Here is a 14,515-nt window from a genome sequence, read left to right as displayed (position 1 = left end):
TGTCAGTTTTGTAATTTTGTTCCTTTTCCAATATTTCTACCATTATGTCTTTTTTTGGCCTTCATGCACTAGCTAGGACCTCCAAACAGTATTGAATAAAAGTGGTGATAGATTCCCAATCTCAAAGGGAAAACTTGGAATTCACCATTGCGATATTTGCTGTAGGCTTTTTACAAGTTAAGGAATCTTCTATTACTAGTAGATTACTAAGATTATTCTATAGAATATAAATGGACATTAAATTTTATTAAATACTTTTCTGCATCTATTTAGATGATTGTATGTACGTATTTTTCCCTATAGTGTGTTGATTTGGCAAGGTACCTCAATAGATTTGCTAATGTCAGGTCAAATGTACATTCCTGTCCAGTTTGTTCAATTTATAAATTGCTAGATTCAGTATGCTAACATTTTCATTGAGACTTTTGCCTCTGTATTCATATAGGTTTTCTTGTAATTTTGCCTTATCCTCTTGAGTTTTATATCAAGATTTGCTAGGATCGTGAAATGAGTTGGAGAAAAAAACCCATTTTTCTTATTCTCTGGAATAATTTGTGGTAATGTTAGAGATATTTCTTCCTTGCCTATTTGGTAGAATTTATTAGTTAATCCAAATGGAATTTTGTTTATAAGGAAGGATTTTAATTACAAATTTAATTTCTTCAATAGTTATAGATTCTCCAGGTTTTCTATTTCTTCTAGCCAGAATTTGCTTCCCTTTTTTTTCTTGGAAGTCACATTACAGGTATAAGTGATTTTTTCCTTTCAAAGAAGCCCCTTTTGGTTTTGTTGATCCTTTTTATTGTATGCTTATTTTCTATTTCCTTATTTTTTGCTCTCTTCTTTATTATTATTTTTTTTCTATTTTTGAGGGTGGTGGTGCTCATATTGCTATTTGGAAGTCTACAAAAATTACAGCTCTGCCTCTCAGCTCACTTCCAGATCAGCCATTATAAGAAGGAGCACTGAGAGGCTCGCTCACTCTCTGGTTTCCTAGTCTCTCCAGATCTTGACTTGGGGATAGTTGTTTGATATTTCTTAGATTTTTAAAAAATAATTTGTTCAGCTTTTTAAAAGTTGTGTTCAGCTGGTACTCCTACTTTAATGTAAGCAGAAATTCCTCCCAATATTTTAATTATGGCATAATCTTTCTAATTGTCTAGTAGTAGAGTAACAAAGCCTAACTTTCAAATTTACTATGAGAATAAAATGAAATTATTTGAATGAAAACACTTTGCAAAAGAATAAGAACAGTTCAGATACAAGTGTTCTTGTTCTCAACACTGCTGTTGTTTTGAGCTCACCAAATGTTGAGATTTGTCCAAAGTTCTCTCAACTGTGTGTAATAATTTGCAATAATTGGGGAAAGGCTCCCAGAATTAACACTGTGGAAACCAAAATATCCTACAACTTTAGCAATGGTAGTGTATATCTCATTGGTCTGGACTTAATTAGTCCTAGTTATAGTTCTAATCAATAATCTAAAATCCAACAAAAGGGGCAAAGGGTTTTATTAACAGAATACTCCTAGGTTTTAAATTGTTTGGATCAATTGCCTTTTTTGAGTCAAGTAATTTAACATACACTGGGGAGTGATCTAAGCTCTGAAAAAGATAATAAGTTGACGGAGGCAATCACTGGTCTCAAGAAACGTACAGTTTCTACTGAGGTCCTAAAAGTGCATTTTTTATCTCAAAACGTGAAATGCATGTTTAAGAGTACAGGTTCTGGAGTAGGAACACCTTGGTATAGAGTCTAATTCTTCCACTTCCTAGCTGTGTAACCTCAGTTTCTTCAGCTGAAATTGAGAATAGCAGTACCTACCTCAGAGGAATTGTGATGATTAAATGAGCATGTAAAGGTTTTAACATTGCATGTGGGATGTGGTAGATGCCCAGAATATACTTTATTGATTAATGAAAAATTAATGCCTGTTTTTGAAGAGGGAAGAACTGAACATATTGTAGTAAAAATGCTGTAAGAGAGACAGAGAGTCAAAAGAACACTGAAGGGTCTCCTACTGACTGGGAGTTGGAAAGGGATATCATGTGGCAGATGACAGTTGAATTTAAGTAGAGTGAAATTGTACCAGTTAGACTTGGGACAGAAGATATTCCAAGTGAGCTAACAATCTATATGATCAAAGACTGAAAGTGAGGGAGCTGAGAGCTAGGCAGGAAAGCATAGTGATTTTAGAGAATGGTGAGTCATCCTAGAGAAAAGATACTTTGAAAAAGATTTGGGATTCAATGCTCAGAAGTATTTTGTCATCATTTTGTACGTTCTTGAGAGCCATTGGAGCCTTTGACTTCCGCTTTAAGAAGATTGTAGCTATGGCAATGGGTCAGATAAGGGAGAATTTAGAAGAAGGAAGACCTATTAGGAATATTTTGTAATATCCTAGGCGAAAGAAGGTAGATTATAAAAACATTACAACACTAGGATCAAAATTGCCCGTGAAATAACCAGTAAAGGATGATAGGTGAAGGAAGAGTTCAAGGCTGATTCCGAGATTAAAAGTCTAGGCAGTGGGACAATAGCAGTATCATTTGCAAACATAATGAAAATGAAGCAGGTTGTAGGGAAAGACTATAATTATGGTTTTGGACATATTGAGTTTGAATTTTATATGGCAGGAAGGACAGCCAGCTGGAAATGTCAACTTGAGATAGTTTGAACTATAAATGTATATTTGGGAATCGTCTGCATGGAAGTGATAGTTGGAATCCTGGGAGTGAATCAGCTTAAAGTGTGGCGAGAGAGAACTATTTAGAGCAATACCTAGAGAAATATGTGCTTGTATCAGTGGAAGAAGGGAGACCGCAAAAGAGAGAGCAGCTATAGTCAGAGGGGTACAGCAGAAAAAATGGAATTGAAATTTCTTACAGCTATTATGATTTAGGAAATTTTGTAACAAGTTATTTGCCTGTTTTCTGAAAGAAATCCTCTTGTCATTGTTAGCATAATAACTAGGTGACATTACTATCTTTAATAGGTAATATGCTATGTTAACAAAAATAATACATTAAAATTATCTATATTAGAACCGTTAAGTCCAACAGTAGTTTCAAGTCCTGTTTCTTCTCTACTGTCATCACTTCATGATGGTTGACATCCAACTGTAGTTCTCAGTTAAACTGAGATCAGTGCAATTTCATCCGCATGGTGGCTTGATTGAAAGAGAACTGGCAGGATTACCTAATTGAGCCTACTCTGATCATTCTGATCATAAAGTTTTAATTAGAATGGCTTTTAGACATTTCTTCTCTCAGTACATAAAAAAGACAACTGTAATATCTGTGCTTTACTTTCCTGATATGTTAAATAGAGATGACTTCTTACACATCTGGTCATTGCAAAAATGTAAGAAGGAACTTTTAAAGAGTTCTAACATTTGAAAGTTTGGATCTACCCTTAATGGCCATATTTTGGTGTCGTCCTTTCTTTGGAAAGCAATAAATCACAGTCATTCAGGGCTTTTTTCACCAAACCCATAGAAGTAGATATGTAGCCAAGAATTCCAAGTGCCTCATTTTGCACATAGAGTATCAAGATTATCTTCTAGTTAAAGCTTTATTTGCAAAAAAATTTTCACTATCTTGAAGACATTCATGGCCTTTAAAGTTTCCAAAAGACCCTCAAAAATAGGAGTTCAACTGTTGATAAACATTGGTGGTAGTAATAATAATTGCAATTAATATTTACTGAATAGTTGCTATGTGCCATACATTGTGCTAAATGTTTTGCATGCATTTATTCATTTGACAGTATGTAGTGAGTGCCTACTATGTACCAGGAGCTGTTCTGGACGCTTGGGATAGGTTAATAAACAAAACGAACTAAAATCCCTGCCCTCCTAGCCTTTTTATTTTGTGAGGATGTCCAGGTGATAAGCAATAAGCGTAACCAATAAGCATATTTTGGTAATTACCAAAATAAGTTGTATGGACCATAAGAAGAGGATAAGTACTATGGAAAAACTAGAGCAAGATAAGGGGAGTCAGGAGCACTGGGTTGGGGTTGGCGATGGAGATGGGTTGCATCATCAAATAGGGTAGTCATAATAATCCTAATGGAGATAGTTGCGTTGGAGTTAACCATGCAGCTATATGAGAGGAGAGCAGCCAGGCAAATGGAGCAATCTGGGCAAAGGCGCTAAAGTGGGACCATGACTAGGGTATCCAAGAAGCAGCAAAGAGGTTGATATGCTGATCCAGGGAGAGAGTGGTAATGATCGTAATGGGCAGGAAGAGGGGGAGGCAGTTCTTGTTACTACAACAATAAGTACCATTACAACCTCCATTTTATAGATGAGAGACATAGAGAAATCAAGTAACCTGCATGTTTACTACAAAATCAGGAGCCACCTATAGCAAGAAACAAGTAATTTCATCCATTTTTGTACTGAAGGTTTCAAAATGACTTAACTGCTTATTTTTTTATGACCCTCTGCAAAATATTAGATGAAAGGTCCGTAGTTCTGAAGCGGATGATTCATTGAACAATGGCTCTATGTCAATTTTCTTTCTCTGCAATCAACATAACCATTTATTATAGGGCTTGTAATTTCATCAAAGTTTCTTCAATTACATATGACTTCTTTTTCTTAGCAGTGCAGTAAGCATCCCTGTGAGATGTTTTAATATGAGGGTTTTGTGTTAGAGTAAATCCAAAGTTTAGCGTAGTTCTTTTAGCTTTTTCATGTTGAGCCTTCTCAGAAACAAGGATATATTCATAATCATATTGACATGGTATGTTTTTCCTAATTTTTAAGTACAGAAAGCCACTTTAGATTGTAACGAGATAATGACATTTGTACATTCCCTATATAAGTGCTACTGATGATTGAAATGAATCATTATAATGATAGTTGTAGATTATCTGCCCATGTACATGCTACCCGTGCTTAGAATGAATCACTGCCTTAATAATATAATTTGATACACAAAAAACATTTTAATAAAGGCAATCCTTTGAATAATAGAAAATCTAAGGAAAAATGTGTTTGTGCTTAGTTCACTGATCTGCTAGCTCATCCATAGACCATTCTCCACTCTACTTCTAGAGGGATTTGAAAGTCACAGTGAAAAGTTACCATTGGGTGAAAATAAATTTAATGGTTCATTTTTATACATGTTAGATTGATAGTTTAAAGAGCTATTATTTATTTTAAAGTAAATGCCTTCCTATGTTGGGAATGACATTTTTACCTACTTCTTCATATTAAGAAGAATTGATCCAAATTTATTGATTTTTATGACCAGCATTGACTTTGTATGGGTGATCATTTAAAGAACAGCACTTGGCTAGATTTATGGTTATTTATATAACAATTTGTTAATCTTACAGTTAATAAAAAATAAGAAATTACATCCTTAGTGTTTCTTAATAGTCTTTCCACAGGTGCAGTCAATGCATAAATCGTAATTGTGTGGGTTGATGGTTTTAATTGTTTGGCACTAACATGCTTTTGTCAAGTGGGGGCATCATTGGTCTTTCTTAAGTAAGCTGTGTGGCAAGAATGGTTTACTTGTTAAATTTAAATGATATTAGGGATAAATAATTGTTCTCCCATCGCCTGATTTTAGAGGGCCTGTATTTTATGTCTCTAGCCAGCACTTAATTGATAGCAAGATCTAAAGTCCAGAAACATTTAGTAGTTTTCTTTATAGTTTTCAATTGCATCAATCTCTAAAGTTACCATCACAAACTGTGGTTGTTACTCAGTAAAAGAAGATGACGTGGTTTTAAGAATAAGAGTTTGGGATAAAAATCTTATTGTGTAGTCTTAGTTTTGTTGTCATCGTTGTTGTTTCAAGTATGTGAACAAGGGGGGAAAGCCAAGTATATACTTAAGATTTAAAACACACACACACGCACTCCCCCCGACTTACCTAATATTCACAAGTAGCTATCAGTGATAATTAGAAAATATTTTGAGCAAATCCAAATTATGTACTGTTGTGTGCTGTTGCTACCAACACCTAACTGTTAATAACTCTATATATGTTTTGCCATCAGTAAATTTATATAAGAAGTATTTTTGAATATGATTATCATTGTGCTATCTAAAATGCATATGATTACTGTATTAAAAAAAACTTACTGTTATTTTGATCTCTCCACTGCTAACAATTTGTGCTACAGACTTCAAAATACATTATTTTTAATCTAGTCAAAAAGAAACTATATTTGTACATGATTGCATTTGGGGAAAATTTTTTAGGGCTTGAGAGTTACACAGATAGTCAGCCTTAAGTATTTAAATACTTTAATATAATGTTTCTATCAATATAGCCCTTGGCATGTTCTTATGTATAGGTTTAAAATCTTGCATATCTACATCCTTGTCAGGCAAATGCCATAGGCTAAAGCTGAAGATAATAACTTAAGATTCATGTCTCTTTCTTGGAGGTTACAGTTGTCTTGAATTGACAGTTTTGAAGGACCTAAACTGACATCAAAGGGTTCAAATGATCTAGTTAGGTCAATTAATGTTAATTTTCATCTTCCATTAAATTATTTTAATGTTTTTCTCTTTTCCTTTTTTCTAGCCGAGCCCTATACCAAGTCCTGTTTTGGGACGAAAGCCAAATGCTAGTCAGTCATTGCTTGTATGGTGCAAAGAAGTTACAAAAAACTACCGGGGAGTGAAAATCACCAATTTTACTACATCGTGGAGAAATGGTTTATCTTTTTGTGCAATATTACACCACTTTAGACCAGATTTAATGTAAGTAGAAGCGTTTTCCATTCCCTATAAATATTTCATAGATAATAGTTTTTTTAAAAACCATAAAATAATTTCTTAACACAGGTCCTGAAATACTTGACTTTATATTTCTTTTTTTTATTACTCACACCCTTTGCTTTTTGAGAGAAGAAGTGTATGCCAGAAAGAAAATTTCTTCCTTCTTGATGCCTAAAAACAATATTTTCTGTTTAAAAAAAAAAAGGAGTTTTCTCCTTCATCTCATACAAAGAACTGACTTCAAATTATTATGAAAATTGTCTTAGTGTAAAAATGAGATGAGACAAATAAGCCTGTAGCTGTTTGTACAATGAGAACAAGGGATTGCCTCCTGGTAAATTTGGTTGTCAAGTCTAGTGTCTGGCCCCCTGCCTTAACTTCTCCTTTAGGTCGAAAGCTTCAGGCAGTGAAACATGTAATCACTGTTTTTATTTATTTATTTATTTCCTTAATTTTCCACGCTATTAGTTTTGATGATTGAATTGCTGTGAAATTGCTAGTTACTCTTTGGTATTATTGAATGTCAAGTTTTTAGATTCAGTTTGTTTTAAAAACAGCTGTTTTTATCCAATACTGTATGTACCTACTGTGCCATTTTCTCCCTCAGTGACTACAAGTCTCTGAATCCTCAAGATATTAAAGAGAACAACAAAAAGGTAAGAATTGCCAAAGGAAAAACCAGAAAGTTTCAATTCTGGCTTCTCTGCAGGCTTTTATTAATTTGGGGCAAGTAAAGTTGTTTTGTGAGGTCATAACTGCAGTTCGCAGAAGTTAGTCTGCTGCCCACAGTTCAAATAGGATGCATGATTTACTCTAGCTTGTCATGGCCTTTAAAGATGTCAAGTGCTGGACTAGCATCAGATTATAATATGTGTATGAACTTGGTTAACCGTTAAATGTTTGTTAAAGCATATTGCTTTTATTCAACATTTAGCTTTTAAAAGGTACACCCGAAATTGTGTGCCATAAACTGTTAAGAGTTTAGAAAAATCTCTTGGGAAGGGGATGAGGGCAGGAGCCTAATGGGTGTGCAGGAAAGGGTGTGTATGTTCCTAGAAGCAAAAAGATAGGAACATTGGTTCTTTTTAAAAAATTTTCTGGTAAACTTTACAGTTTCTTTCACATAATTAGTTATTATGCTGACATAAGAGCTTTCCAGTTGGTTCGTGAGGGAAATTGATCCTTTCAGCCTTCAGGGTGGCTGTGCAGGGCTGAGTTGCTAGAGCCTCCCTGGGCCAGCTGACTGTGGCTGCAGGCTGACTTAAGTATTTACCCCAGGGCACAGTACAGTATTACAATTTTCTCCGTGCACCATGACATGAAAAAGAAGGAAAGCACTTAACACACAGTAGATAGTCAATGTTTTTTTGCACTGAACTGAATTCTTCAACTGGCAAGTTAATGTCTTAGAAGGTCTTAATTGTCTTAGAATAGAAGTTCTTAACCTGGGAGCTGTGGATAGAATTCGGGGGGGGGTCCTTGAACATGACTAGGACAAAAAATTTATTTTATTTTCTCAATTCTTTAAGTGAAATTTAGCATTTCCTTCAATGATGAACTTAGGCAACAAACCACTGTAGTGTTAGCCGTGCCTGAGACTTTGTCACCTTTAGAATCTCAGATATTTTCCTATCACGTTACAGTTGTAAATACCCACAAATACCTTTTCAGCTCATCACTTTTTAAAAGTTACAGTAGTTAATACATTCATAAAAAGCACATATGTTACTGTTTCTCAAATTCAGTTTTAATAGTATTTTCATAGTTTTATTTTTCAAAATAATTGGTTTCTTTCTTAATTCTATGTATTTTATACATGTAAAACATTATTCTGAGAAGGGATTCATTGCCAAAAGGATTCATGGGACCAAGTCTAGACTTGGTCTAAACTATTTTTTTGTTTTGTTTTTTTTTAAAGATTTTATTTTTCCTTTTTCTCCCCAAAACCACCGGTACATAGTTTTGCATTTTTAGTTGTGGGTCCTTCTAGTTATGGCATGTGGGATGCCTCCTTGGCATGGCCTGACGAGCAGTGCCATGTCCGTGCCCAGGATTCGAACCAGCGAAACCCTGGGCCGCCAAAGCACAGCACGAGAACTTAACCACTCGACCACAGGGCCAGCCCCCTAGACTAAAGTTTTTAATCTCCTTTAAATTAGATAATTAAAACTACCAGTGATAAAAAGTATATAAAAGGAAGCTTGACAGAAGTTCAATTAGCAAATGAGAATTTAAATCAAAGCAATTTTTTAGGGGCTGGCCCTGTGGCTAAGTGGTTAAGTTTGCATGCTCCACTTCGGAGACCCAGGGTTTCCCTGGTTCGGATCCTGGACGCAGGCATGGCATTGCTCATCAGGCCACGTTGAGGCAGTGTCCCACATGCCACAACTAGAAGGACCCACAACTAAAATATACAACTATGTTGAGGGGATTTGAGGAGAAAAAGCAGAAAGAAGACTGGCAACAGTTATTAGCTCAGGTGCCAGTCTTTAAAAACAAACAAACAATTTTTTACTTTCATTGCTCTCCAAAACTAAAAATTTGTATTGTCATTAAAGAACTCTTGTTTTTTTGCAAATGCATGATGCTGGCCCTAGAGAAAGACATTTTAAAACTGTCAATTTTTTTAATTGAAATATCCTACCAAAAAAGGTAATATTAAAAAATCAGTGTAATTTACTTTATAGTAATCACCTTTATGGTGGGCATGCTGCAAAGTCATTCTCATGGATTATTTCTTGTATAATTTTGGAGAGTTTGTGTCTATCAAAGTGAAATGTCTTATTTTTTCATCAATTAGATTATATATTTATATATGACAGTTCTTTGCCTGCATTTTCTTGCATTTGAATAAAATGCTAAGCTATTTTAAATGCTGATTATAAAATAAACCATTATTATTTTTATAAAGTGAAGCTTTCAATTTGCTGTTTGAAATTTTGGTAAGAAAACATTGCTGATTTTTACCTAGCTATGTACTTTTAAAGAGTATGGGAAATCTCATTAAGGCTTTCAAAGCCTTTATTTTTTCAGGCGCTTAATGATGAACATATGTTGGATTTATATATTACTACATAGAGAAGAATATCCCATTAAAAATTTTTCTCAATTAGATCTTCCAGGGCAGATAATCATGGCTTTTTGAAAGGATTTTAATTTAGATGATCCTATTCATTGCACAATTAAATAAATAATTGTTGTTATACAATCTTTCCTTTTCAGCACTTTGCGACTTCTTACCTGATACCTACATTGAGTATCAGTTGCTACCTGCAGATTTCTTTCCGTCTTCACACAGTTCTTCCCGATAACCCCATCTGCCCTTGATTAGACTTAAAGCAGCACAAGAAACAATGCCTGTGTCTTAAGTTCCATGCAGATGCATAACGTAATTGGCAGTGCTCCTCCTTACCAATCAATTAAATAACATCTAGAAATAAGTAAGACAATTTTCTTTGAAAGACTTGTTTTTTTCTCCACATACAAACAGCTAAAAAGACAGTAGGCGATTGACCACAGCAGAAGAAGTTAACCTGTGGGAAAATTCCATTATGAAGTCTTGACTGCTTACAAGAAACCTGGTTTATTTTTAAATGTTTTTTAGTGCAATTAGTGTGCATAAAATGAATTGCTACATGAAGCAAAACCCCAGCAGGAGATTCCCCACAAGGAAGCTAATCATTTTCCCAGGTCTGTAAAAAGTGCTGAATAAAAAAGGTATTTACCTGTGACATCTGATCTTAACCAATAGGTCAGTGTTTTAGATAATTGGGAAATGTTTAGAATACTGCCTGTGGTGCTTTTCCTGATGGTCTGCAATTGATGTCTGTCAATCAAGTTGTCAAGGCACGAGGAGGAAAATGACGTTAATTTTCCTAAAACTTGTAAAATAACAAACAAGCCTAAACATGCACACCAACTGAGCCATTCTCTCAAGTAAATATTTTGAGGTACCTATATTATGAAACATGGCACTGTGAAAATTGAAGAGGTTTGAATATCTCAATTTATTTTTCATTTTCTTTTTTACTTATTCCACAACATTCATTAAACTGCAGGAAGAGTATGAGACAAGGATTGAATTCAAAGGTAGCAATGCACTTCAACATGTAAGTGCAAAAGACTGATTCCCTCTGAACTGTTGCATAATTTCCTAACCTTTCTTTTAAGGAAAACTTTGAGTTAGGATCCTACATCTAGGTTGTTAGAAAGACTAGACATTTTATATCCCAAAGTGAGAATGTAACTAGAGAGTCGCTCCTTTTTCCAGGAGTATATCTAAACCTTTAGCCGTATTTTTAATGCTTCCTAGCAACCCAATGCTGTTTTCAAGGATTAGTTCAGGGTAGTAATAATTAATTGTAAATTGAGAAATAGCTTTGATTCTTCAAAACTAGAAAAACCTGATGTTCCACAGTCATTTAAAGGCTAACAAAAATAAGACAATGCAGCCTCACATTCTCAACTAGGTTGTACTTCTCAAAACATTTCATTCTTTCCAAAATGGATGAAGTGAAAATGAAGTCACTCTCTTCATTATGAAACTCAATCTTAATTAGGCATTTAAAAAATGTTTCTGTTTATAGGGTTAAATAGCACTTACTTGTGTTTTATACCAGGTAATCTAGGATTTAGTTCTTTTGAGATCTCTAACTGCATTCTTTCTTCGCGAATCACTGCGATTACATGGCCACGGGAAAGAGGTTGATAGGAATAATAAAGCTCCAGATGAATTACTATTTCTTTATACCTTAGTTCCTTATCTTAAAAATCGATTCTGAGATTTTTTTTGTTTTAACTCCCATTATTGCTTGTTTTCTCTATTGGAAAAGAACATTTCAATTGTTATTGATTAATTTCTTCTCGTGTCTACCTCACTTTTACAAATTTCTGACTTGGGATTTTCTTCTGCTCGTGTAACATAATGCCAGTAACATAATGTACCCTCCAACAACAACAACAAAAATCTATTAAAATTTTGCTGTTTTTTTAATAGTAACTTAACTTTATTTTTTTAACTTTTTTTTTACTGAGATATAGTTGACATATAACATTATATTTGATGTACAATATAATGATCCAATATTTGTATACACTGCGAGACGATCCCCACAATAAGTCTAGTTAATATCTGTTATTTTACTGTTTTAAAAATGTATGGATTGTCTGAACTATTCAATATATCTTTCATTTTTCCTTCTTTTGAAGGCATATGATGGATTTGCCAGCATAGGAATTTCCCGGTTGTTGGAACCTTCTGATATGGTTTTATTAGCAATTCCTGACAAACTGACTGTTATGACTTATCTCTATCAAATAAGGGCACATTTCAGTGGCCAAGAACTAAATGTTGTTCAGATAGAGGAAAACAGCAGTAAAAGCACATATAAAGTTGGAAACTATGAAACAGATACGAACAGTTCTGTTGATCAGGAAAAATTCTATGCAGAGCTTAGTGATCTGAAGCGGGAACCTGAACTACAGCAGCCCACCAGCGGAGCGGTAGACTTCTTATCCCAAGACGACTCTGTATTTGTAAATGATAGTGGTGTTGGAGAGTCAGAAAGTGAACATCAGACTCCTGATGATCATCTTAGTCCAAGTACAGTCTCCCCTTACTGTCGCAGGACTAAAAGTGACACAGAACCCCAAAAGTCCCAGCAGAGCTCTGGAAGGACTTCAGGATCCGATGACCCCGGAATATGTTACAATACAGATTCAACCCATGCACAAGTTTTGTTAGGCAAGAAGAGACTATTGAAAGCTGAGCCTTTAGAATTGAGTGACTTATATGTTAATGATAAGAAGACGGATGTGTCTCCACCCTTTGTTTGTGAGGAGGCAGATGAGCAAAAGCTTCACACTCTAGATATCACCAGTAACTTGGAGCAAGAAAAGTTAGAGAATTCCAGACCCGTAGAATGCAGATCAGATCCTGAATCACCTATCAAAAAAACAAGTTTGTCTCCCACTTCTAAACTTGGATACTCATACAGTAGAGATGCAGACCTCGCGAAGAAAAAACGTACTTCCCTGAGGCAGACAGAGTCTGATCCAGATGCTGATAGAACCACTTTAAATCATGCAGATCATTCCACAAAAACAGTCCAGGTAAGTGAGTTAAAATGACGATACATATATTTAGTAAATAGTTATTCTATTTTTTGTTTCTTTTTGTATTCATAGAACGCTTTAAAATGTTACAAATGATTAAAAGTGAAGTATAATTTCCCATTATAGAAAAACCTGAAATACACCTGCCCTTCATTTAAAGTTGGTATAATATTTTAAGCCTACAAATAAATCCCAATTTAAGATTGAAGGATAAAAAAAGTCAGCTTTTCAAATCAAAATATTATTAACCTATAAAAATAATATTTTACTGTAAGAATAACTCAAAGATAATTCAGTATTCTCATTTAGTAAGAATATCGTTATGAAAATGTATAATGCCAAATTAAATATTTTCCATTTAAAACATTTTCTTCAAGTATTTTGGTGTATTACAATTGGTAGTTTCAGTCCCATCGTTCCTTGTGGTTAAAAACCCCAGTAACATCCAAATTTCTCCCCATGAGGGGAATATGGCGCAGATTTGACCTTAATATTTACTTTATTTAATTGAATCTATGGTACCATCAATTATAAGATGTACCATTATTTTTTGTACCACAAAGAAAGAAAACACTGCCAGCAGACTATTATACATGTTTTCTTATGACATAGAATTTTTATTTCATACCTATTGAAAGAGTTCTTTTAGGCTTACTTAGATGTATGGATTTTTTAATCATAAAAGACTCTTATGTGTACATAAAAAGGACATCTTAAGTAAAATGGGTTAAGGTATAACCAATTTAGAATTAGAATTTAGAATTCAACTCTTCTGATTCACTTTTTGATTTAGAGTTGTTGGTGTTCCTGTTTTTCCACACAATGTTGTCCTCTGTGCCATCAAAAGCATGATGTTAGCAGTGGTTTTCAAAGTATGATCTGGAGACCTCTAAGGCTCTCCAGGACTCTTCAGAGAGCCTCTGAAGTTGAAACTATTTTCATAATAATACTAGAACATTATTTACCTTTTTCACTTTCATTCTCTCACAAGTGTACAGTGATGTATTATGGAGGCTACATGATTTGTGATGTCTCAACAGATTGAATATAGAAGTAGATAGAAGAATCCAGCTGCCTTATATTAAGCCAGATATTAAAGATTTCCAAAAAATGTAAAATAATGCCATTCTTCTCACTTATTTTTTGTTTTTTTACGTAGTTATTTTTTATTAGAATATGTTAATGTCTATTGGGCTGATAGCTATTTCTGAAGAAATGAATAAATAAATATTTTAAAAATTTCACAGTTTTAGTTTCCAAAATGACAAATATCAATAGATGTAACCCACATCAGCAAAAGGTTTTTAGGGTCCTCAATAATTTTTACACCTATAAAGGGATTCTGGGACTACGAAGTTCAAGAACCTCTGAATTACAGCATTTCTCCACAGTTGTCTCTGGGATTTTCTTCTTAGTTACACTCATTGATAATAGCACTTTCTTGACCTTACTAGAAAGTCCCAACGACAGATTTTCAGGCAATGACTTGGAGTTATGTTTGATTCTCAAATAGTACTGAAGTGGTTATTGACTGAAACATCAAGGAAGTGCAGTCTTGCCTCTAGAAATATCAAGCACATGCATTTGTAGACATTGATGACTTATGTCTCGACTACCACCTGGATGATGGAGATTATAAGATGCCATCAA

General features: G+C 34.3%; 1 protein-coding gene across 45 annotated transcripts in view; it reads left to right on the top strand.

Moving 5' to 3' along the window:
- Window positions 1-14,515, top strand: part of EHBP1 (EH domain binding protein 1) — a 479,839-nt gene that overhangs the window by 373,752 nt on the left and 91,572 nt on the right. For all 45 annotated transcript variants that reach the window (XM_070235400.1, XM_070235417.1, XM_023619016.2 and 42 more), the window contains 3 exons: window positions 6,555-6,733; window positions 7,359-7,407; window positions 11,960-12,862. In XM_070235400.1, the coding sequence (XP_070091501.1) occupies window positions 6,555-6,733; window positions 7,359-7,407; window positions 11,960-12,862 (1,131 nt within the window). The remainder of the gene's footprint in view (window positions 1-6,554; window positions 6,734-7,358; window positions 7,408-11,959; window positions 12,863-14,515) is intronic.

The sequence above is a fragment of the Equus caballus genome, chromosome 15, assembly GCF_041296265.1.
Source record: "Equus caballus isolate H_3958 breed thoroughbred chromosome 15, TB-T2T, whole genome shotgun sequence".
Lineage (NCBI taxonomy): Eukaryota > Metazoa > Chordata > Mammalia > Perissodactyla > Equidae > Equus > Equus caballus.
Note: the sequence above shows the minus strand (reverse complement) of the source record. Positions and strands in the feature narration are given on the sequence as shown.